The sequence below is a fragment of the Bos mutus genome, chromosome 20, assembly GCF_027580195.1.
Source record: "Bos mutus isolate GX-2022 chromosome 20, NWIPB_WYAK_1.1, whole genome shotgun sequence".
Lineage (NCBI taxonomy): Eukaryota > Metazoa > Chordata > Mammalia > Artiodactyla > Bovidae > Bos > Bos mutus.
In genome coordinates, this window is record NC_091636.1 from 59,125,182 (window position 1) to 59,150,943 (window position 25,762).

Genomic DNA, 25,762 nt, shown 5'->3' on the forward strand with positions numbered 1-25,762 from the left:
TAAAAGAATGCTTTCTCTTGAATTCATTTACTTTTTATAATTCATGTTTTCCTTCAAGAATTTTTTTATGGAGCTTCTGTGTGAAACACTGCTTGGGAATAAGACAGTGAACAAAACAAGTGAAATCTCTGCCATCGCAATGCTCGCTTTCAAGTGGAGGATGTAGAAAAACAAGCAAACAAAAAAAGCCAGTGAGCAAACAACATGCCAAGTTCAGTGGAGAAAAGTTAAGAGGATAGTGGAGAAAAGGAGTACCTGAAAGGGAGTAGTGGTTTTATGCCTATGGTCAGGGATGACCTCTGGAATTATATCTGAGCGCAGGAAGTGAGGGAGAAAGCCATGTGTCTACGTCTGGGGAAAAGCTTTTCAGGCAGCGGGAATGGGAAGTGCAAAGGTCCTGAGGCTTATTCTTATGGTAGAAAGGCATTGAGTTGAAGTCTGTTGATTATGTTCATATGCTGGGGTGGGGGAGATCAAGAAGAGAAGGAAAAAGGGAATGGTTGGTAAGTATAGTCCTGGGGAAGCAGGCGAGTGTGGCTTAGCACTTAGATTTTGTGGGATTTTTTTTTTTTTTTAAAGCAGCTGCTTGTGTTGTTTATTTTTTAAACTTTTATTTAATTTACTTATTATTTATTTTTGACTGCTCTGGGTCTTCACGTGGTGCATGGACGTCTCATCGCAGTGGCTTTTCTTGTTGCCTCACACGGGCTCTAGGTGCCCGGGCTTCAGTAGTAGTGGCACATGGGCTTAGTTGCCCTGTGCCAAGTGGGGTCTTCCTGGACCAGGGATCGAACCTGTGTCCCCTGCATTGGCAGGTAGATTCTTGACCACTCAACCACCAGGAAAGTCCCTCATATTCTTAACTAGAAGGATAAACATTGTATTCCTGAAAAAGGAGGAAAGAGAGTTGACGATGGATGCTGGTTAGTCTTCTGGATGAGGGCATGGGTCAGGGCCAGGTCATGGGGAGGATGGTGCAAGGATTCGAAGGACAAGGATTTGGGAACACAGTTGTCTGGGGCCTGGCAGGGAATGTGGCTGGAGTCACATAGAGTGATTCCTGGGTAGCATTAGGAGCTGGACTGAGTTTGGGGGCCATGAATTCCTAGCGCCAAGCCCCTGCCTTGCCATGACCTGTGTGTGCAAGTAGAGATTGTAGATTATCTGATCATTTGGGTTGGACTTCTCCTGCTTAGGGCGCTGGAAGGCTGAGGGGTTGATGGAGTAAAGGCTGTTGGCAAAAGAATGATTGATGTGAGACACCATCCTTAGGGGAGGGTGTGCAGATTCAGAGGGTTTATTAAGGGTGAATGTTGTGGCTGATGAGGAGGTAAATGAACCCTGAGGCTAATGAGTGGGGGTCCATGAGGACATTAGAGCGTCTCAAGGTGAACCATGGTGGGTTAAAGCTGGAGACCATGACCCACTCACAGTCTGTTGCTTCATGGGTTTGTTTTTTCAACTAGGTGGTAAATCACTGACTATATCATCTCCTTGTCTGTCTATTTGTCTTGATTAAAGTGCCCCAGTATATTCATTTGTATTTATTACACTCTTGAGAAATGTATAATCTAGTTGGAGGGGAGGGGAATACTTAAAGTTAGTTAGGGATTGATGATGGATTGTTAGCAAAGGTGAACAGGGAAGGGAGTGTGACTGGGGCAGATTTATATGAAATAGAAGAAGCTTCGTGGGAAGAGAGGCTCTTCATGGCTTTTGGGCTTATTTCCTCCACTGCTGGAGAAGTTAGAGTGATTGTGGTCCATCTATTCACCAGTTGGTTCTCTCATCTTTAATACCGTCCTTTACAGGATGCCTGGCCTGGGTTAGTGTGAGAAGTATGGCCAGACATTGCTGGAGGCCAAAATCTCATCTGGAGGCCAGACCTGTCGCGTTGCTACCATTACTGATATGCTATCAATAGCTACATAAACAAATATGACATGATGCTATTTTTTTTTGATAGGACCTTTGTGTAAATGGTGCTCAGATACTACACTTTAAAAGCTCTTTAGTGGAGGAAGCAGTCAATGAGCTAATAAATATGTTGCTGGATGTGGAAGTTCCATCTAAGGAAGAAAGAGAGAAAGTATTCAATGTGAATAGTGATGATTGGAAAAATGAAAGTTCAGGTAAGAGAAGGGGGTAATGGAAGGGTCTTGTTTTTCTAGGACATGCCTGAAAACCAAAATTTAATTTTCTACTTTGCAGTGAATTTCACACTCTAATAAGACCCTCTCAATTTTATAAGGACATTAATAAATCTGAAATTAGGATTTGGGGCACACTTGAATGATGGCATGTCATTAATTTCCATTACTTTTTGTTCAGCTCTACAAACGTGTACTTCACACTGGTCCTTGTTAGCTCTCTTTGCATTTAGGTGTAAGTGTGTGTTTTTTCACTTTATCAGTAAAGTAGGATGGATTATGGGTTGGAATTCCCACTGGAGTATGTCTACACCAGAGCAAGTGGTTTGTGGAACAGATGAAGACAGCAAGAGGCAGAGAAGGGACGCTGTTCCCCAAGGGTTTGTGGTTGTTGGTGAAAGAGAGACCCCAGAGAGCCAGCACCTAGGACCCCAGCCCTGTCTTGTTTTTGCATAGCTCCTACCTCTCCTCCTATTCCCACGCGTCAAGGATGAGAGGTTGCATCAGTCCACCTTGTTCCCCCAGTGTCCTCTTCCTATCCTTTGATGGCCTCATTTCATAAGAAGTATGACATTTGAGTGTTATTAAACTTGCATGTATGTGCGTATGTGTGGGCTCAGTCCTATCTGACTCTTTGCGACCTCATGGGCTGTAGCCCACCAGGCTCCTCTGTCCATAGGATTCTCCAGGCAGGAATACTGGAGTGGGTTACTGTTTCCTCCTCCAGGGGATCTTCCTGACCCAGGGATCAGTCGATTATATGTTTTGTGTTTCCTGCGTTGGCAGGTGGGTTCTTTACCATTGCACCAATTTATCTTAATGTTCTTCTTTAACTGCAATAGGTGCCCCCTGCCCCCATCTCTTTCAGTTTCTCTCATTTTGTAACAGCAAAAAGAGAAGAAGAAAATTCTGATGCCTTGACTTCTTCCCTTAATGCCGGGGCAGGCCTCCTGCCTTTGATGACAATCTCAAGAAAGAAGAAAGAGATCGAGGTGTTAGAGGAAGGAGCCCGAGAGTTGCTCTCCCACTTCAATCACCAAAACACGGATGCTCTTCTGAAAGTTACAAGGAACACACTGGAGGCCGTCCGCAGGCGCGTTCAGTTCTGCAACGTGACGAGCTTCCGGGGTAACGAGCCCATAGCGTTTGCCTCTTGGCTTGCCAAGCCTGGCCTCTGGTTGTGTGTGCATGTGTGTGCGTTCCTGTTAAGTTTAAATAATCCAAACCCTCACCATTTCTTCAGTGCCTCCTTGTACATTTTTATAATATGAACTTGAATTATCCCAGCAGTTGGATGAAGTAGATACTATCATTTCTCTCATTTAAGACTGATACGACTGGAGTCCAGGAAAGTTAAGGAATTGACTTAAGGCCACTTAGCTTTTGTTAGGAGAAGGCAATGGCAACCCACTTCAGCACTCTTGCCTGGAAAATCCCATGGACGGAGGAGCCTGGTAGGCTGCAGTCCACGGGTCGCTAAGAGTCAGACACGACTGAGCGACTTTACTTTCACTTTTCACTTTCATGCATTGGAGAAGGCAATGGCAACCCACTCCAGTGTTCTTGCCTGCAGAATCCCAGGGATGGCGGAGCCTGGTGGGCTGTCGTCTATGGGGTCGCACAGAGTTGGACACAACTGAAGGGACTTAGCAGCAGCAGCAGCAGCAGCTTTTGTTAATAAAATAATAATCAACATCACATCTAATCTTTTTGTAATAAGATGAAAACATGTGAAATGAATTGTTTTAACTAGTAAAAGAAGAAATACTTTAAAAAGAAGCTATATAGAAACATACTTTCATTGTTAAATCATTAGATTATTAGCCAGTCTTATAAAGAAAGATTTTATTAATGTCATAACCTCCAAAGCAGAAAATTATTATTATTTTTTTTGCTATTTTCATGTCAATTTAGTACTTTCCAGCTCGTTTCTCCATTCTTAAAACAATCATCTCTCTTTAGCACCATTCAGAAATTGGTTTCCCAGATGGGCCACAACAATCATTCAAATTTAGAGACATTCTGAAACTAAACTTTAAATTGAAAACATACAAAAACAAAGTAACAATAATTAATTAAAACTGAAAAAGTAATAGGATAATAAACCTTTTTATTTATTTTGAACATGGACACCTAAGGGAAAGCAGTTAGTTAACTCTAATAGTTAATTAAAAGTGGATGAAAAGAAGTGGAAACATTGAAAGAACTTTTGATTGGCAACTTGGTTTATTATGTTTTATTTCACTTCAAAATGGAGGATAGTCCTTTTCTTTGACATGGGGCTGATGTTTGAACTTATCAACTGTTGATATGTTGGATATTGTCTCCTGTCTTCCTAACTTTATATATTACAGGTATTTCCAGTTGTATAGAGTTGCACACATACATATCCATACTATACACCCATAACTATGCCTATATCCAACTTTAAAAGTCCCTTGGATATAAATGGTGAATTACACTTTATTTCGTCCCTGCTCTTTAACCGCTCCCAATGTGATACACTCTGATGTATATCAGCGTGATGATAGTGATGGTAGAAAGACATGTATTTTATCTGAAATTCCAAGCTGGCGTTTGTTCTGATAGTCTTGTGTTTTACCCCTTACTTACTTATTCTATATTTAATTTGCTGGCATCCTATTATTCAGACACTCTCGTCTTCAATATTTTAGGTAAGAGTTCCTATAATTATGTAATCTGCCGACTCCATGCAGCCAATTTTCGTTATGGAACATGTACCCATAGATTGTAATCAGCAGAAGATGGCTTGGGTTCTACTGAACTGCTGTGTTCCACGGAGCAAAACTAGATCCTCTATTAGTTTTTATTCATTCACTCATATGTTCAGCAAACTCATATTGTCTGATGATATACCTATTATGTATTTATCTAGGTGCTTTCGTTTTTCTGGCTAAAAATGAGATTTTATCTTTTTCATTAAAAAAAGAATCTTTTTAAATGAAAAAGATGAAAGCTTCCCTGTTCTGTGTTAACTCAGACAGTAACAGTGCCTCTAAAGTGAAGCAGAACGGTCTGCCCATTTTCCGGGCAAGCGTCACTCTGGCCATCCCCAACATCAGCATGGCCCCAGCCCTCGAAGACATACAGCAGACGCTGAACAAAGCCGTGGAGTTCATCGTCACTGTCAGCAAGGGGGTCAGACAGTGGAGCGGTGAGCCGGTGTCCAAGGTAGGTTTGGCATGAGGAAACCGTTACATGTGGAAGCTGCTTCTTTTACAGGTGATAGGGGACTGAAAGGTGTCCTTTTCCATTGCAGAAAAAGATGCAGGAAAGAAAACTGACTGCCCTGCAGCACAATGAAGACAGTGATTCTGATACTGAAATGGGAGAAAATGAACCTCAAGGTAAATGTTCTTTTAGTTCTTTCTGAAATTAGTCATTCTAAATCAAAACCTGTTGAGCTAAAAGGTATTTCCATCCCCCAACCCCTGTGCAATTCTCAGATCAGATTGTAATATTAATCTATGAGTCAATTTCATGTTTGTAAAATACAGATTCATGTATTTTATATCACCATGATAGTGTAGTTTATTATTATTTTTTAAAGATTTACTTATTTATTTATGGCTGTACTGGATCTTGGAGAAGGTGATGGCACCCCACTCCAGTATTCTTGCCTGGAAAATCCAATGGATGGAGGAGCCTGGTAGGCTGCAGTCCATGGGGTTGCTAAGAGTCGGACACGACTGAGCGACTTCACTTTCATTTTTCACTTTCATGCATTGGAGAAGGAAATGGCAACCCACTCCAGTGTTCTTGCCTAGAGAATCCCAGGGACGGGGAGCCTGGTGGGCTGCTGTCTATGGGGTCGCACAGAGTCGGACACGACTGAAGCGACTTAGCAGCAGCAGTACTGGGTCTTCGTTGCTGTGTCTGGGTTTTCTCTGGTTGAGTGAGCGGGGGCTTCTCACGGCAGTGGCTTCTCTTGTTGGGGAGCACGGGCTCTAGGCCTGCAGGCTTTAATAGTCGTGGCATGTGGCTCAGTCGTTGCAGTTCTCGGGCTCTAGGGCACAGACTCAGTAGTTGTGATGCATGGGCTTAGTTGTCCCATGGCATGTGGGCTCTTCCCAGACCAGGGATCGAACCTGTGTCCCCTGCACTGGCAGGCACATTCTTTACCACTGAGCCACCAGGGAAGCCCCTAAATAGTGTGTTTTAAATGTATATATCAAAGACATACTGGGAGACAAGAAGGATTTTAGTCTCACAGTTTAAAGAAAAGCTTGTCATTATCACAATGAATGTTTCCTGATTTAAGAGATCTTTTGTATTTTGACACATTGTGTGTCCTGTTTCGCTTACATAATGTGATTTTTGCTGTATATCTCATGATTTTCATTTATGCTATTGTTGTTGTTCAGTTGCTAAATTGTGTCCGACTGTTTGTGACCCCACGGATTGCAGCAGCCAGGCTTCCCCGTCCTTCACTGTTTCCCGGAGTTTGCTCAAACTCATGTCCATTGAGTCAGCGATGCTCTCCAACCATCTCACCCTCTGTCGTCCGCTTCTCCTCCTGCCCTCAATCTTTCCCAGCATCAGGATCTTTTCCATTGAGTCAGGTCTTCACATCAGGTGGTCAAAGTATTGGAGCTTCAGCTTTATCATCAGTCCTGCTAATGAATATTCAGGGTTGTTTTCCTTTAGGACTGACTGGTTTGATCTTGCAGTCCCACAAGAGTCTTCTCCAGCACCACAATTCGAAAGCATCAATTCTTTGATGCTCAGCATTCTTTATGGTCCCACTCTCACATCTGTACATAACTATTGGAAAAACCATAGCTTTGACTATATGAACCTTTGTCAGCAAAGTGATGTCTCTGCTTTTTAATGTGCTATCTAGCTTTGTCATACCTTTTCTTCAAAGGAGGAAGCATCTTTTAATTTCATGGCTGCAGTCACTGTCTGCAGTGATTTTGGACCTCAAGAAAGTAAAATCTGTCACTATTTCCATGTTTCCCTCTTCTATTTGCCATGATGTAATGGGACTGGATGCCATGATCTTAGTTTTTTGAATGTTGAGTTTTAAGTCACCTTTTTCATTATCCCCTTTCACCCTCATCAAGAGGCTCTTTAGATCCTCTTTGCTTTCTGCCATTAGGATGGTGTCATCCCCATATCTGAGGTAATATTAGGGAGTGTATCACATTCAAGTTGCTAATGATAGATGATAAATTTAGTCTTTATCTATTCAAACTTCTTTTAAAGCAGCTGAGCAAACAGCAGAACTTGGGTAATTTTCAATTAGTGCTCATATCCCTTGAGATGATAAATAAACTAACCACCAGGAAGGCACTGAAACAAGTCCCTCTTTAAAATAATCTGTAACCAAAGAGGATAAAGGCAGAGTGCTCAGGCTCAGAGGTTGCAGTGCATGGGCTTAGTTGCTGTAAGGCATGTGGGATCTTACTTCCCCAAGCAGAGATTGAACCTGCATTCCTTGCACTGCAAGGTGGGTTCTTAACCGCTGGACCACAGAGAAGTCCCCTCTATTGCTTTTCTAAAGAAGATTTTCAGAAGTCCTTACTTTACTTACAGTGTTAGTCACTCAGTCATGTCTGACTCGTTGTGACCCCATGAACTGTAGCCCGCCAGGCTCCTCTGTCCATGAGATTTCCCAAGCAAGAATCCTGGAGTGGGTGGCCATGTCCTTCTTCAGGGGATCTTCCCAACCCAGGGGTCGAACCTGGGTCTCCTGCATTGGCAGGCAGATTCTTTGCTGTCTGAACCACCAGGGAAGCCCTCTTACTGTTACAGAAACTCACTCATCTTTTTAAAAGCACGTTTCTATACTATTGATATAAATATTTCTCTCTCTCTTTTTTTTTCCCTTTAGATACCCTTGAGATAGCATCTGTGAACTTACCCATTCCCGTGCAAACCAGGAACTATTATAAGAATGTTTCTGACAACAAAGAGATTGTAAAATTAGTCTCTGTGCTTAGCACAATCATCAATTCCACCAAAAAGGTATGCCAAGAGGATTTGCAGCCAGGCTATTTTGCTTTACAGCACAGACCTGTGTGAAGTCCAGCATTAAAGCTTGCCCTTCATGTAGCCTGGGTCCCACCCTCTGTGACTTCAGTGAGCAACTTATGGAATCTTGTAGGTGCTCAGCCAATGTTTAACTCAAGATTTTTCATTCCAGATTGCAAGGTGAAAGAGAACTATCTTTTCTGTTTTTTTTTTTTTTTTTAATATTGTCTCCTGTTTAATGCCTTAAACTACTTATGTACTTATATACCACTAGTACAAATAAGTCTGTTAAAAAATTTGATACTTCTCAAAGCCCAAGTCAGACTTCACTTTCAAAGAGTCATTGATGCTGGAACTGGCTTGTATCATTTGAAATAGAGTAAGATTTACACTCTAATTTTCTATTTGTGTATATCAGATGAATGTTTATGTATATTATAATGTGGAAAAAAGATAATACTGAATATTGAAAATATTATCAGCACAAACTTGCCCTGGACATGGATATAAATTCAGGTTAATTTCTTTCTTCCAACCTCTTCTTGTCTCAACTTTCCCTTTTCTGTTCAGGCAAATCTGTTTTCATGGTCAAAAAGACTCAAAATTCTAACATCAATTTCTCCTTAAAAGAAAATATTCACATTGCCACTAAGACCTGCTGACTCTTTAAAAATGTTTCTCAGTGTTGAGGAAACAGCTGTCACTCAGCAAATATGTCTTTTCTATTACTCAGTTTTGATAGAATGAACTTCTTTTGTTTGAAAGTGTTTTGAAAAGCTGCCTTTGCTGTAACCATGTGAGGAAATATTAAGTTTAATTTTAATGTATTCCTGAGGGAACTGGAAGCTTTTGCATTTCTGAACTTTCTATTTTCCTTTTTTAATATCGTGAAAGTCCTGTATTTAAGTTTGCCCTAGGGACTGCGTTCACATAATTCAATTTAACAAATATTTGTCTAGTGCTTAGTTTATCAAGCTCTATACTAAATGTAAAGGTAAGTAGAGTATTTTATGATGATAATAAGCATTGAAGGATCCTTTCAAATCCTCGGTAATCATAGAAAACACAATAAAATAGACAATAATAAAGTTCATTACTTTCTCTGAATGTAAGCAGCCAGCATTATGAAAATCTAAGAGTAAGGCCTAGTAGTTGAAATTAATATCCTGCTGGCACCAAAATATTTATGTGTGTGTCATTTTTGTTACATTTGCCTTTCTATTATATGAAGGAAATGTATGGATGTTAGTCTTTCTTAAAATAATAGAAAAAGTTGGGACTTAGAATAATTTGAAGGACTTTATCCAGATTGATAGGATGGCCAAATTGTTTGTGGAATTATATATGCACACTTGGTCACAGTCCATAGCCATCAACCCTTCTGGATTTTGTGTGACTGACCTTTCCTCAACCACAGAAAATCCTCTGATCTCAGCCCCTTCCCTCTTACAGGAGCTAACTGAATCAGAATGTAAACTTGACCTACATTCAGCTCATCCAAAGGTTGGCCATCAACTTATAATACTGCCTGGCTTGAAAAGATGAGCTGGACTGAATAATCAAAATAACCGTGGCAATTAAAATAACTTAAATAAATCAACCCTACAAATGTAGTTCATGTAATTTTCCTTTAGATTCTAGGTTACCTCTGCTTTCAAAAGTCCCAATTTAATCAAGGTAGACACTTTCAGATAAAATAATGAGAGTCTAAAACTTATTTAGGTAGAGTATCTTCTTAATAATATAAACTCTTGGATGTTGAAAGATCTGGATTCTGGAATTTCTATCCATATTCAGGGGTCCTTGATGATCTGTAATTCATTCTCCAAACCATCATCCATTTGTGAGAATGTCCACATGCTGTTGCAATGCATTCTGGGTGTGTATGTCAGCATCTCATCTCATGCCAGGGATTGGTTGTGGTTGGGACACACAGCAGCAGGCTTACCTTTCTGCATTTTAATGAGTGAGAAGTCTCAACACTCATTAAGCCTGAGGTTCTGAGTGACACATTAGCTTCATGTTGGGCATGGCGGTAAAGCTATCCTTGGTTTGGTACAACTTGGTGAAATTTACTTAATTGGACCATTTAGAATGAAATTGGAAATGTTCTTTTCTTTCAAATAATGGCATTTTCACTCTCAGCTTAAAGTTTTTTTTTTCTCATTTAGATGTAACTCTGAAATTATAATATTAGCCAGTAGAAAAAGTTGATTGCCAAGAGCTGTAAACATTAGAATGAGGAGACAAATCTTAATTGTTTGGAGATGATATAATTATCTACCAAGTAAATCCAAAAGTGCTAATCTGAAAAGAAAATATGGCTTAGTTAAGAGTTAAGTTAGTAGTAAGTTGAAAGATAGGCATTTCTGCTGAAATACAGTAAATATGTTCCTAAAAAGCTTGATTTGCAACATCGCACATTTAATAAAATAGGGATTATGAGAAAAATAGGGTTGGAAAGAACATACAAAATGTAGGAAATTCTGTAACCAGGGTAGTTAACAAAAAACGGTAACAATCATAGTAAGATACTAAGCCATTTAATGACATCGTAATGAGTATGAAACTTTACTATCAAAGATGAAAGAAACTTGGGAGAAGGTGATTAAAAAACAGTTAAAAATGCTGAGTTATGGAAACAAAGGTAAAATATGCAAAAATCAGGTCTAAATGTGCCAAGAACATTCTCAAAACAAAGTAGAGACCAAATTAACCCAAAAGAAAGAAGGGGCAGAAAGCATTGTGCCTCTCTGTGGGTTGCTGCTTTAGTGAATACAAAGCAAAGTACTGGGAAAAATAACTCTTGAAAATGTGAGCCTCCTGTTATATTGACATCATTTCCTATTTGCCAATTGTGAGACAGCCAATGCATCTTATAGAAGCAAACTTTGTAGCAAACAGGACCATTCATTAAAAAACCAACTGAAAAACAGTTTATATGCCATTCATATAGTTATAAGAATAGTGGGAAAAGGTCATTTTTATGATAACAACATCATTGGAGAATACCTAGGAGCATACATGATGAGAAGTTTGTAGGGTCTTTATGAAGATTTCTCTAAAACTTAACAAGGAAGTTAGAAAGGAAAGATGAGAAGATATACAGAAATATTTAACACTGTATGGATGTCAGTCCTTATCTAATATATTTATGCATTTTGTGTGATTCCATGCAGTCTTTCAATGGAGTTGGATGCTGGATGTATCTGTTTGTGTCTCTATATCTAATCTCCGTACTCTGAACTTAGGGAACAAGTCAATGGGTTTCCTTTGAGATTTCCAGTGGATTTCACCCATGAGAGTCTTGGAGGAGCTCTGAGCAGTGGAAGAAAGTGACCTCAGAGTATATTTTTACCCCTGTAGCATCACCCTCTCCTTGGTATGGTTTTGAGCTGTGGTTTTTGACCTGAGGTCCAGCTCCAATCAACTGGGCCCTGTCCAAAAGAGATTTCATGGACTCAACTCGCTGCCCTACCCTCCCAGAAACTGTTCCCCTTCCTTTTTGGCTAGGATGGTAGTTCTATTGTTACCAGTCCTGGGTTACTTGTTCATTGTTGTATCCGGGTCCAGTTCTATGGCATCTTCAACTAGTCACAGGGTTCACTAATTAAGCATGTTAATTAATTGATGGGAACCCCTAGCAATTGGCAAATATATGCAGAGTACGTCATGAGAAACACTGGGCTGGAAGAAGCACAAGCTGGAGTCAAGATTGCCGGGAGAAATATCAATAACCTCAGATATGCAGATGACACCACTCTTATGGCAGGAAGTGAAGAGGAACTAAAAAGCTTCTTGATGAAAGTGAAAGAGGAGAATGAAAAAGTTGGCTTAAAGCTCAACATTCAGAAAACTAAGATCATGGCATCTGGTCCCATCACTTCGTGGGAAATAGATGGGGAAACAGTGTTAGACTTTATTTTTTAGGGCTCCAAAATCACTGCAGATGGTGATTGCAGCCATGAAATTAAAAGACACTTACTCCTTGGAAGGAAAGTTATGACCAACCTAGATAGCATATTCAAAAGCAGAGACATTACTTTGCCAACAAAGGTCAGTCTAGTCAAGGCTATGGTTTTTCCAGTAGTCATATATGGATGTGAGAGTTGGACTGTAAAGAAAGCTGAGCACCGAAGAATTGATGCTTTTGAACTGTGGTGTTGGAGAAGACTCCTGAGAGTCCCATGGACTGCAAGGAGATCCAGCCAGTCCATTCTGAAGGAGACCAGTCCTGGGTGCTCTTTGGAAGGAATGATGCTAAAGCTGAAACTCCAATACTTTGGCCACCTCATGCGAAGAGTTGACTCATTGGAAAAGACTCTGATGCTGGGAGGGATTGGGGGCAGGAGGAGAAGGGGACGACAGAAGATGAGATGGCTGGATGGCATCACTGACTCGATGGGCGTGAGTCTGTGTGAACTCCGGGAGTTGGTGATGGACAGGGAGGCCTGGCGTGCTGCAGTTCATGGGGTTGCAAAGAGTTGGACATGACTGAGCGACTGAACTGAACTGATTGTGATGTTTTTTATTCTTCCTTTTCTACACAAATCTGTCATTTATATTCTAGGAAGTTATTACATCCATGGAGTGCTTCAAACGCTATGATCACATTTGGCAAAAGGAGAAAGAAGAAACTATTATGACGTTTATTATAAAAAACCCCTCACTTTCTGAATTTGAATCCCAGATTCTCTACTTCCAAAAACTAGAGCAAGAAATTAATGCTGAGCCTGAGTATATCTGTGTGGGTGCCATTGCCCTGTATACAGGTTGGTTCATGTCATGAAAATTCAACAGTATTTTCTGTCTCTTTACCTAGATTAGCATTCCAGAGAGTTCTAGCTTTCTTAAAGATTGACTTTCCTTTTATGGGCCTCAAGCTGCAAGACCAATTTGTAGATTTTGTTTTTAATCTCTTCTGCATAATTATTTGGAGAAGGCAATGGCACCCCACTCCAGTACTCTTGCCTGGAAAATCCCATGGATGGAGGAGCCTGGTAGGCTCCAGTCCATGGGGTCGCTTAGAGTCGTGCACGACTGAGTGACTTCACTTTCACTTTTCACTTTCATGCATTGGAGAAGGAAATGGCAACCCACTCCAGTATTCTTGCCTGGAGAATCCCAGGGACAGAGGAGCCTAGTGGGCCGCTGTCTATGGGGTCGCACAGAGTTGGACACGACTGAAGCGACTTAGCAGCAGCAGCAGCATAATTATTTATTCTGGACTGTTTTGGGACACTTTGATGCTAAACGTTGAAAATAAAGGCTAATTAAGAGAAGGGAGGAGCTCTCATATTTGGAATTAAAATGTACTGTTTTTATTTTTTTTATTTTATTTTTTAAAAATGTACTGTTTTTAATAAATAACAATAGCAAACATTTGAGGCTTACCTCCAACAGTTTTCTTAGGTACTTTTTTTGGGGCATTTTGAAATGTGTTTTCAATTATTGCAAAACAGGCTTTATACAATCAATGAATATACAATAATGTGTTATTGTTTAGTTGCTAAGTCATGTTCAACTCTTTTTTGACCCCATGGATCGTAGCCTACCAGGCTCCTCAGTCCATTGGATTTCCCAGGCAAGAATACCTAGTGGGTTGCCATTTCCTTCTCCAGGGTATCATCCCGACTAAGGGATTGAACCCGCATCTACTGCATTAGCAGGTGGATTCTTTATGACTGAACAGCCAGGGAAGCCCTAATATAATAATTAGGAAAGACTAATTTTTTTTCAAGTTTGGTTTTTCATGTGTTAAAGGGCTCTTGGCTGCAAAATATTTACTATTGGTGAACAGTTGCATTGGGTCTCCTCATTCTTGTTCACGGTTTTCAAACTGAACATGGACATTTGGGTTTTACAGCCGATCTGAAGTTCACCTTGACTGCTGAGACGAAGGCCTGGATGGTTGTCATCGGCCGTCACTGTAACCAAAAATACAGAAGTGAAATGGAAAACATTTTTACACTTGTTGAAGAATTCAATAAGAAACTGAATCGCCCCATTAAAGACTTAGATGATATTCGAATTGCCATGGCAGCACTGAAGGAAATTAGGGAGCAGCAAATCGCCATTGACTTTCAAGTGGGACCCGTCGAGGTAACTGATAATCACTTATTTATGTGTCAGTAGGAATATCTCCAGATGTATTAGAGGAAGTATTGACCAGGTTTGGACTGGAGTTACAAATGGATGCTAAACCCATGAACAATGATTCCAGTAATGATGATATCTGACCTTATAGAGTGCCTCATATGGGTTAGATCTCATCCTTCGCTTGGCGTCTGAGGTCCCTAAGAGCAGAGCCTGAGATGAGGGTTTCTGCATGAGTGATTTATTGGCAAATGCTCATGAGAGAAGCAGAGTGAAAGAAACGGGGAAGGACCAGGTTGGGTGTGGAAGGAAGCCATGTGGGGGTGTGATCTTAGCTGTAGACTATCAGCCTGACCCCGGAGGCTGTTCTGGAGCATGAAGTGTACCACTCAGTTGACCCCACTTTGAGGCAAGGGGGACTGTCTTTATTTCCCCAAACTGTTGATCATTGACCATAATCTCCCCATGAGGAGGCTCCTATCAGTTCAGTTCAGTCACTCAGTCATGTTTGACCCTTTGCGACCCCATGAATCGCAGCATGCCAGGCCTCCCTGTCTATCACCAACTCCCGGAGTTCACTCAGACTCACATCCATCGAGTCAGTGATGCCATCCAGCCATCTCATCTTCTGTCGTCCCCTTCTCCTCCTGTCTCCAATCCTTCCCAGCATCAGAGTCTTTTCCAATGAGTCAACTCTTCGCATGAGGTGGCCAAAGTACTGGAGTTTCAGCTTCAGCATCAGTCCTTCCAGTGAACACCCAGGACTGATCTCCTTTAGGATGGACTGTTGGATCTCCTTGCAGTCCAAGGGACTCTCAAGAGTCTTCTCCAACACCACAGTTCAAAAGCATCAACTCTTTGGTGCTCAGCCTTCTTCACAGTCCAGCTTTCACATGACTACTGGAAAACCATAGCCTTGACTAGATGGATCTTTGTTGGCAAAGTAATGTCTCTGCTTTTGAATATGCTATCTAGGTTGGACATAACTTTCCTTCCAAGGAGTAGCGTCTTTTAATTTCATGGCTGCAGTCACCATCTGCAGTGATTTTGGAGCCCAAAATAATAAAGTCTGACACTGTTTCCATTGTTTCCCCATCTATTTCCCATGAAATGATGGGACCAGATACCATGATCTTAGTTTTCTGAATGTTGAGCTTTAAGCCAACTTTTTCACTCTCCACTCTCACTTTCATCAAGAGGCTTTTTAGTTCCTCTTCAGTTTCTGCCATAAGAGTGGTGTCATCTGCATATCCGAGGTTATTGATATTTCTCCCAGCAATCTTGATTCCAGCTTGTGTTTCTTCCAGCCCAGCGTTTCTCATAATGTACTCTGCATAGAAGTTAAATAAGCAGGGTGACAATATACAGCCTTGACGTACTCCTTTTCCTATTTGGAACCAGTCTGTTGTTCCATGTCCAATTCTAACTGTTGCTTCCTGACCTGCATACAGATTTCTCAAGAGGCAGGTCAGGTGGTCTGGTATTCCCATCTCTTTCAGAATTTTCCACAGTTTATTGTGATCCACACAGTCAAAAGCTTTGGCATAGTCAATAAAGCAGAAATAGAGGCTCCTATCATCCAAGGACAATTTTCAAGGGAAGAAGGCAGCTCAATTCCTACAGCCAACATGCCCAACAGCCAGGACGCAAATGTCAGCTGGCAAACAGGACCTGGATGGGGCACTGATGGTGTCCATTCATGAGTTTACTTCATATTAACTTGTTTCATCCTTGCTACAACCCCCTACATATCCACATGGAAACTTGGGGTCAGAGAAGTCATGCAGTTTTATTAATGTTGTATATTACTTTTGTTTTTATCATATCTTTTCTAGATGAAAATTCTTTATTAGGAATGGGTTGCTATATTCTTCTATATGAGACTTTTATAACTGTAGCATTAAAACAATTTCAGATATAAAATGTTGTCTTTTCATCATGTGTATTAGTTGCTCAGTCATGCCCAAGTCTTTGTGACTCCGTGGACTGTAGCCCACCAGGCTGTTCTGTCCATGGAATTCTCCAGGCAAGAATACTACAGTGAGTTGCCATATCCTCCTTAAGGGAGTCTTCTCAACCCAGGGATGGAGCCCGGGTCTCCTGCATTCAGGTGGACTCTTTAGCATCTGAGCCACAAGGGAAGCCTCCTTTCATCATACTGTAACTTAAATGTCTGGACTTAAACTCTGATGGTCAGGAGCAGAGCCTTTTATCATATTTTCTGCACTTCGAATTTTGGAAAATTTCAACTTAAGGTGAAAATGGTAGAGGTGACTTCAGGTTTGTGCCTCTGTTGTGCTGGGTCAGGAAATTCACATTTCCATTGTGCTTCTCCTGGGAATTGAAACACCAAGGCAAAGACCCCCTATGTAGTATAGGACCAGGGGAATTTGGACAAGAGGTTTGAAGGAGAGATACAGTAATTGTCAACTCTTACTCCTGACCTGAGAGTTAAGACAAACCCTTGTCAAGTAGTCAAGATCAAGATTCAATCTTTAGTAATGATAGAAGTTATTTGGAAGATCTGGTTTTGTGTTTGGCTCCTGTATTCCCACTGTATCTCACCTCCCCCATCTTCCCATCCATCCTATCAGTTCAGTTCAGTTCAGTCACTCAGTCGTGTCTGACTCTTTGCGACCTCATGAACCGCAGCACACTAGGCTTCCCGGTCCATCACCAACTCCCGGAGTTTACCCAAACTCATGCCCATTGAGTTGGTGATGCCATCCAATCATCTCATCCTCTATTGTCCCCTTCTCCTCTCACCTTCAATTTTTCTCAGCATCAGGGTCTTTTCAAAAGCATCAGCTCTTCACATCATGTGGCCAAAGTATTGGACTTTCAGCTTCAACATCAGTTCTTCCAATGAACACCCAGGACTGATCTACTTTAGGATGGACTGGTTGGATCTCCTTGCAGTCCAAGGGACTCTCAAGAGTCTTCTCCAACACCACCATTCAAAAGCATCAATTCTTCTGTGCTCCGCTTTCTTTATAGTCCAACTCTTACATCCATACATGACTATTAGAAAAGCCATAGCCTTGACTAGACAGACCTTTGTTGACAAAGTAATGTCTCTGCTTTTGAATATGCTGTCTAATATGCTTTCCTTCCAAGGAGTAAGCGTCTTTTAATTTCATGGCTGCAATCACCATCTGCAGTGATTTTGGAGCCCCCCCCCCAAATAAAGTCAGCCACTGTTTCCACTGTTTCCCCATCTATCTGCCATGAAGTGATGGGACCAGATGCCATGATCTTAGTTTTCTGAATGTTGAGCTTTAAGCCAACTTTTTCACTCTTCTCTTTCACTTTCATCAAGAGGCTCTTTAGTTCTTATTCACTTTCTACCATAAGGGTGGTGTCATCTGCATATCTGAGGTTATTGATATTTCTCCTGGCAATCTTGATTCCGCTTGTGCTTCCTCCAGCCCAGCATTTCTCATGATGTACTCTGCATATAAGTTAAATAAGCAGGGTGACAATATACAGCCTTGACATATTCCTTTTCCTATTTGGAACCAGTTTGTTGTTCCATGTCCAGTTCTAACTGTTGCTTCCTGACCTGCATATAGGTTTCTCAGGAAGCAGGTTGGGTGGTCTGGTATTCCCATCTCTTTTAGAATTTTCCACAGTTTATTGTGATCCACACAGTCAAAGGCTTTGGCATAGTCAATGAAGCAGAAATAGATGTTTTTCTGGAACTCTCTTGCTTTTTTGATGACCCAGCAGATGTTGGCGATTGGATCTCTGGTTCCTCTGGTTCCTGATTTTCTAAATCAGCTTGAACATATGGAAGTTCATGGTTGACATATTGCTGAAGCCTGGCTTGGAGAATTTTGAACATTACTTTACTAGCGTGTGAGATGAGTGCAATCATGTGGTAGTTTGAGCATTCTTTGGCATTGCCTTTCTTTGGGGTTGAAATGAAAACTTATGTTTTCCAGTCCTGTGGCCAGTGCTAAGTTTTCCAAATTTGTTGACATATTGAGTGCAGCACTTTCACAGCATCATCTTTTAGGATTTGAAATAGCTCAACTGGAATTCCATCACCTCCACTAGCTTTTTTCATAGTAATGCTTCCTAAGGCCCACTTGACTTCACATTCCAGGATGTCTGGCTCTAGGTGAGTGATCACATCCTCATGATTATCTGGGTCATGAAGATCTATTTTGTACAGCTCTTCTGTGTATTCTTGCCATCTCTTCCTAATATCTTCTGCTTCTGTTAGGTCCTATACACACATGCAGTGGGCTTGTGGACATGAAGTCCTAGAATTGTACTTTCTCATCCATCAGAGAAATACTGGAAGCTGCCTATCTGTGTTACTTTGTTCAATTTGATTGGTACTGCAGTGTAGACTGGAGGCATGCCTTGAAGGAGAAAGAGGGAGGGAGAAAGACCCTGTGCTATACACACCCAAATCAATAATCTTTTCCTCAGATCAACAATCAGGTGTTCATTCTCTGTCTAAGAGGAAGAGTGATGATGGGAGAAGAGGCTAGGGATATTTAGGAAAATTTTTTTCTCATGAAAACCAAACTTTGCCTCATTTTAATCTTCTAGACAAAAGAATAGTCCAGGTTTTTTCATCCTTAGGGCAATGGCTTGGCTCAGGGTGTGATTCAAGCATGGCCTCCTATGTTCTACTGTTGGAACCTTTTATCAACAAAGTGAAATACAGTAGAGTTAGAACTGATTCATTTTGTTATTCTAAAATTAGCAGTTAAATTGTTTTACATTTTGCATCTACTTAATTTTATAGTCTTCAAATACAATTTAGGGGCCTAAGTAAAAATATCATTTGTTTGTATAATGATTTATAGTTTTCAAAATGCATTTAAAATGGTATCTTTTCCATATTCATGAAAATCCTGTGACACATCCAGGAAATTTTCCTGTTTTACAGATGAGGGAACTGAAGCTCAGTGGCTCTGTTGCTCGCTTAAGTTTTCCCAAGTTTGCAAGTAGAGAAACTAGAACTCTGGACAGTTGCTCTGTCTTGCTGATTTTATTTTTTTCATTCTGATGCCCTAAAAAGATGACTGTGTGTAGATTTATGCATCTGACTGGCAGAAATCGAATTTTTCTTCTTTTTGCTTTTTATAGGAATCCTATACTCTGCTTAACAAATATGGGCTTCTGATAGCAAAGGAAGAGATGGACAAAGTGGATGCCCTGCGTTACTCTTGGGAGAAGCTTCTGGCACGTGCCAGCGAAGTTCAGAATGAACTAGTCTCATTACAACCCGGTTTCAGGAAAGAGCTTATTGGTACTGTGGAGGTTTTCCTCCAAGACTGTCACCAGTTCTATCAGGACTATGATGTGGTACGACTCTGTATTTTTGGGGAAGAGTGAATACAGCATACAAAATGTTGATTAAAGCTTACATGTCAAATTTAATGAAATCCCTCTAGAAATAGAAATTTTATTTTTATGAGACCAAAGGTATTTCCCTTTCACAATCCTTTCCCCTTCGATTTCATCCAGGATAATTTCAACAGTAAATGGAAATTAAAAAGTGCTGTTTGTCTTATTGGTCTCTTACTGAAGTGTTTGGTAGTGTTCTAGATTTGTGTAGACAAATATGACTCAATTATAGTTATTGTGATCATCCTTCTCACAGCATTCATCATTCTGCAAATACTGCAGAGTTGCCCTTGGTGCTGAAGATACAAAAGTGGACAAAACAGATTGGGTCCGTATTTTAACTGTATATGAGTTTTAGTGCAGAATCTTCAACTGGGAATACGTTGTTTAAGGAGACCCATTTCCACCAATTATAATGTGCTGCAGAGGGGAAATGTGTAAAGTATAGGGTACAATATTTATTAATCAGTAACACACCAAAATGAATGAAGTTAGGAGACTGGATTCATGCACCAACTTCATGGTTGAGGAAGCACAGACATGCAGCTTTTCTAAGGTGGCCTAATGTAGGAAAACCTGATTAGAATGTTAATACTACAAGTCACTTTAGACATAGGTGTTAGAGTGGTGAGCTCTGTAGGTTGTGTGGCATTAGTGGTTTAGTTCAAACCAGACACTGTGCTTCTTACAATTATTGACCCTTCTTTGTCTGTGTCGCCTAGTAGATGAATACCACGTATTTTTATTTTTTTAAAATATAAATTTATTTATTTTAATTGGAGGCTAATTACTTTACAATATTGTATTGGTTTTGCCATACATCAACATGAATCTGCCATGGGTGTACATGTGTTCCCCATCCTGAACCCCCTCCCACCTCCTTCCCCATACCATCCCTCTGGGTCATCCCAGTGCACCAACCCCAAGCGTCCTATATCCTGCATCGAACCTGAACTGGCAATTCATTTCTTACATGATATTATACATGTTTCAATGCCATTCTCCCAAATCATCCCACCCTCTCTGTATTTTTAATTTTCAAAATTTCTTGACATATAAAAGTTCTGACATTAACTTGGCTTTTTTGGCCTTGAAAATATTTCCAAATGAGTCACTTTTCTGAGTCCTTTTTTTTTTTTTTTTTTTTTTACAAATAAAAAGCTACATTTCCTATCCTGTATGTGACATGCATGAAAACAAAATTTGATATTCAAATACATTGAGCTTATGAAATTTGTATGCAAATACTTCATTTTATCTTATCTTTTTAAACTGTTTGTTTCAGAATGGTCCAATGGCTAGTGGCCTGAAACCCCAGGAAGCCAGTGATAGACTTATCATGTTTCAGGTAATCTTTTTAGTTTCTTTGACCTCCTATACAACCAAAACCTCAATGTGTTTTATTTTATTTCCACACTTTTATTTACTTTTCAGCAAGTTTAAATCCTCAAAGGGTACAGCATCACGTGGATTCTGTATCCAATGGCCTTAGCAGGAAGGTTGCTTCATAATTTGGCACGAACCATACCACTGTGTCCATGGGCACAAGTTATGGTTGGGCCTCGATCATAGCTCAGTTGGTGAAGAATCCGCCTGAAATACAGGAGACCCCGGTTTGACTCCTGGGTCGGGAAGATCCACTGGAGAAGGGATAGGCTACCCACTCCAGTATTCTTGGGCTTCCCTTGTGGCTCCACTGGTAAAGAATTCACCTGCAATGCAGGAGACCTGGGTTTGACCCCTGGGTTGGAAAGATCCCCTGGAGAAGGGAAAGGCTACCCACTTCAGTATTCTGGCCTGGAAAATTCCATGGACTGCATAGTCCGTGGGGTTGCAAAGAGTTGGACATGACTGAGCCACTTTCAAATTATCTTTCCTCAGATTACTCTGGTCTTGTTCGGTTTTCCACCAGGAGTTACTGTGTTGTTCCTTGCTTTGTGCACATAGCACATCCCTTGCCTTTATAGAATTCAGTTTCATCTTGAGCATAGACACCTTCAGTTTTCAGGAGAGCTGTGTGCTTCCTCTGGTTCTGTAGACCCTGCTTATAGACAGCAAAAATGGTGTTGCCCCACAGCCTGCTAGACATGTTTGTCGTTTTAGAGCTCCTATTCCCAGCAGGCAGCCACAGGGTCCAAGGTGGCTGAAAGAGCTCAATGTGTTTTAAACACATACTTCCCCACCCCCTTAATATAGAGAAGCTCATTGTGGAATACAGTATATACTTACTTACCTTTTAAAAACTGTGATTTGGTATGGTTATAATTAGAATTGGTTCCCATGTAATTAACGGTACTCCTTCAGTATTCTTATTTACATGGAATCAGAGATCATGCATGCTTGCTTATTGGTCAGTGTTTTTTTCATTTGCATGTTTATTCACATGTAAACCATTTTGATGAGTTTTTACTTGTATCTTTATTAGAATCAATTTGATAATATCTATCGGAAATACATCACCTATACTGGGGGAGAGGAGCTTTTTGGTCTGCCGGTCACACAGTATCCTAAGCTTCTCGAAATCAAGAAGCAACTAAATCTTCTTCAGAAAATATACACTCTGTACAACAGTGTCATAGACACTGTGAATAGCTATCACGATATCCTGTGGTCAGAAGTAAATATTGAAAAAATCAACGGTGAACTTTTAGAGTTCCAGAACAGGTGAGAAATTAATGTTTAGCGTGCCCAGAGCTATTGAACCTCAAATGCTTTCTTCTTTGTCAGGTTCTCTTTTCACCCAGATGTTTCAAGAGCACATTGTGCTTCATTGCTGTTGTCTGTTGACATCACCCTTGTCAAATACTATTTATTAATTACCCCTGTGTGTACCTGGTGAGACAAGTGCATCCTTTAAACCCAGATGAATCTTTCCAGGGGCCTTTCTGCAGCTTAGAGCTGATTGCTATTTATATTACACTTACCAAACATTTGAAGTTTATGTTAGATGATTTATTTGGAATAAAAGCAAGAGCCCTTTGATTTTTCTACAGCCTTTAAGTATTGAGCCAAAAGAAAATGGAGCGTTATTGGTTGTAATTTTCAGTTGATAAGCTGGTATATTCTGCTGTGCTTTGTACTTTGTAGGGTCTCAATATGTGTCTGGAGAATTACATTGAACTGAGAAGCACTTTCTTTAAAATAATGCCTCTTACCTAATTTTTATGAAGGAATTGAAACTATTAGTCTTGATTGGGAGGAGTGGTTTTCTGTAATGTAAATCCTACAGTTATCCTCTGAGTCATGAGATTTAAAAATATGGCGGCTGTTCTGGGTGACCGTTTTTGATAGAAATGCCAGGCTTATATTCAACTGACTTTTCATGTTGGCTTTTCTTCGCAGGTGTCGGAAGCTGCCTCGAGCCTTGAAGGACTGGCAGGCCTTTTTGGATCTGAAGAAGACCATTGATGACTTTAGTGAGTGTTGCCCACTGCTGGAGCACATGGCCAGTAAGGCCATGATGGAACGGCACTGGGAAAGGATAACGGCTGTCACTGGGCACAGTCTGGATGTGGGGAATGAAACTTTCAAGTTAAGAAATATCATGGAAGCACCTCTTCTGAAATACAAGGAGGAAATAGAGGTATGATGATAGAGGATACGATGTCATGGGAGACTGGAAGGTCCCAGGGGATTTATTAGATAATTTTCCTACCTTATGGACTGTTGGAGAAGGGAATCAGGCTAGGACAATCAAAACTCTTTTCCTGTGAGTCAGCTTTTACTTCTTCAAGAAATGTTTATGTGATACATTGTGTTAAGTGCTGGGGACAGAAGGATGCATTTCTGCCTTCATAGACCATTAAAAATTTGTATCGTTAAATAATTGTTCAAATGAAGGTGCAGGTACAAGCTTCAGTAGATGAAGTGTGCTGCTCTATGAGAGCCTGTAATAATGGGGTGGACCTGTATGGTGGTGGAGGGAGAGTGATGAAAATCAAGAAGACTGGGGTTCATGGGCATGACTTTTGGGTGAAGGGGGTGTGCTTGTGTGGTGAGGGGGTGAGGGGCTTGGAAAGTGCAGAGAAGGCAGTGTTGGGCAGGTGGAACAGCAGGTGTGAAGGGGCTGAGGTGTAGGTATAGGGGACTGAAAGGCTGGGGTGGCTGAGGTGTGAAGGTGGGGGCAGAGAGACAGCTGAAGATGGGAGGTGGAGAGGGGCTAGAACTTGCCATTAATTTCAATCTTGGGAGCAATTGCGAGCCCTCTGGGAGATATATTTTGATTAGGGGATGGTGTGGTTAAATTTGCAATTTGTAAAGATCACTCTGGTAGCTGTGAGGAGAAAGGATTGGAAGATGTCAAGGGGCAATCCTAGGAAAACTTACTGGGAGCTTATATGAATATCCCAAGCAAGAGATAATGCATCAGCTGGGAGGGCAGGGAGAGAAGCTGGAGTAGAGGAGAAAAGATTGAAGAGGTCATTAGGAGATAAAACTGGGTAGAATTTGATGATGGAGGGAACGTGATAAGGAAACAGGAGGGGCTAGGGATGAACCCTAGATTTCTTTTTTTTTCTTTTAAATTTTATTTTATTTTTAAACTTTACATAATTGTATTAGTTTTGCCAAATATCAAAATGAATCCGCCACAGGCATACATGTGTTCCCCATCCTGAACCCTCCTCCCTCCTCCCTCTCCATACCATCCCTCTGGGTCGTCCCAGTGCACCAGCCCCAAGCATCCAGTATCGCGCATCGAACCTGGACTGGCAACTCGTTTCTTACATGATATTCTACATGTTTCAATGTCACTCTCCCAAATCTTCCCACCCTATCCCTCTCCCACAGAGTCCATAAGACTGTTCTATACATCAGCGTCTCTTTTGCTATCTCGTACAACAGGTTATTGTTACCATCTTTCTAAATTCCATATATATGCGTTAGTATACTGTATTTATGTTTTTCCTTCTGGCTTACTTCACTCTGTATAATAGGCTCCAGTTTCATTCACCTCATTAGAACTGATTCAAATGTATTCTTTTTAATGGCTGAGTCATACTCCATTGTGTATATGTACCATAGCTTCCTTATCCATTCATCTGCTGATGGACATCTAGGTTGCTTCCATGTCCTGGCTATTATAAACAGTGCTGCAGTGAACATTGGGGTACACGTGTCTCTTTCCCTTCTGGTTTCCTCAGTGTGTATGCCCAGCAGTGGGATTGCTGGATCATAAGGCAGTTCTATTTCCAGTTTTTTAAGGAATCTCCACACTGTTCTCCATAGTGGCTGTACTAGTTTGCATTCCCACCAACAGTGTAAGAGGGTTCCCTTTTCTCCACACCCTCTCCAGCATTTATTATTTGTAGACTTTTGGATCGCAGCCATTCTGACTGGTGTGAAATGGTACCTCATAGTGGTTTTGATTTGCATTTCTCTGATAATGAGTGATGTTGAGCATCTTTTCATGTGTTTGTTAGCCATCTGTATGTCTTCTTTGGAGAAATGTCTATTTAGTTCTTTGGCCCATTTTTTGATTGGATCATTTATTTTTCTGGAGTTGAGCTGTAGGAGTTGCTTGTATATTTTTGAGATTAGTTGTTTGTCAGTTGCTTCATTTGCAATTATTATTTTCTCCCATTCTGAAGGCTGTCTTTTCACCTTGCTAATAGTTTCCTTTGATGTGCAGAAGCTTTTAAGTTTAATTAGGTCCCATTTGTTTATTTTTGCTTTTATTTCCAATATTCTGGGAGGTGGGTCATAGAGGATCCTGCTGTGATGTATGTCAGAGAGTGTTTTGCCTATGTTCTCCTCTAGGAGTTTTATAGTTTCTGGTCTTACGTTGAGATCTTTAATCCATTTTGAGTTTATTTTTGTGTATGGTGTTAGAAAGTGTTCTAGTTTCATTCTTTTACAAGTGGTTGACCAGATTTCCCAGCACCACTTGTTAAAGAGATTGTCTTTAATCCATTGTATATTCTTGCCTCCTTTGTCAAAGATAAGGTGTCCATACGTGCATGGATTTATCTCTGGGCTTTCTATTTTGTTCCATTGATCTATATTTCTGTCTTTGTGCCAGTACCATACTGTCTTGATAACTGTGGCTTTGTAGTAGAGCCTGAAGTCAGGTAGGTTGATTCCTCCAGTTCCATTCTTCTTTCTCAAGATCGCTTTGGCTATTTGAGGTTTTTTGTTTTTCCATACAAATTGTG

General features: G+C 40.7%; 1 protein-coding gene and 1 pseudogene across 1 annotated transcript in view; one reads left to right on the plus strand and one right to left on the minus strand.

Moving 5' to 3' along the window:
• The window catches only part of DNAH5 (dynein axonemal heavy chain 5), a 276,738-nt gene that overhangs the window by 54,987 nt on the left and 195,989 nt on the right, over positions 1–25,762 (plus strand). Inside the window, 11 exon segments of the mRNA XM_070357713.1 lie at positions 1,967–2,132; positions 3,039–3,278; positions 5,152–5,342; positions 5,431–5,518; positions 8,008–8,141; positions 12,718–12,919; positions 14,014–14,249; positions 19,350–19,568; positions 20,896–20,958; positions 22,036–22,274; positions 22,953–23,193. Coding sequence (XP_070213814.1) covers positions 1,967–2,132; positions 3,039–3,278; positions 5,152–5,342; positions 5,431–5,518; positions 8,008–8,141; positions 12,718–12,919; positions 14,014–14,249; positions 19,350–19,568; positions 20,896–20,958; positions 22,036–22,274; positions 22,953–23,193 — 2,019 coding nt within the window.
• Positions 21,050–21,699, minus strand: LOC102280819 (large ribosomal subunit protein eL33-like; annotated as a pseudogene).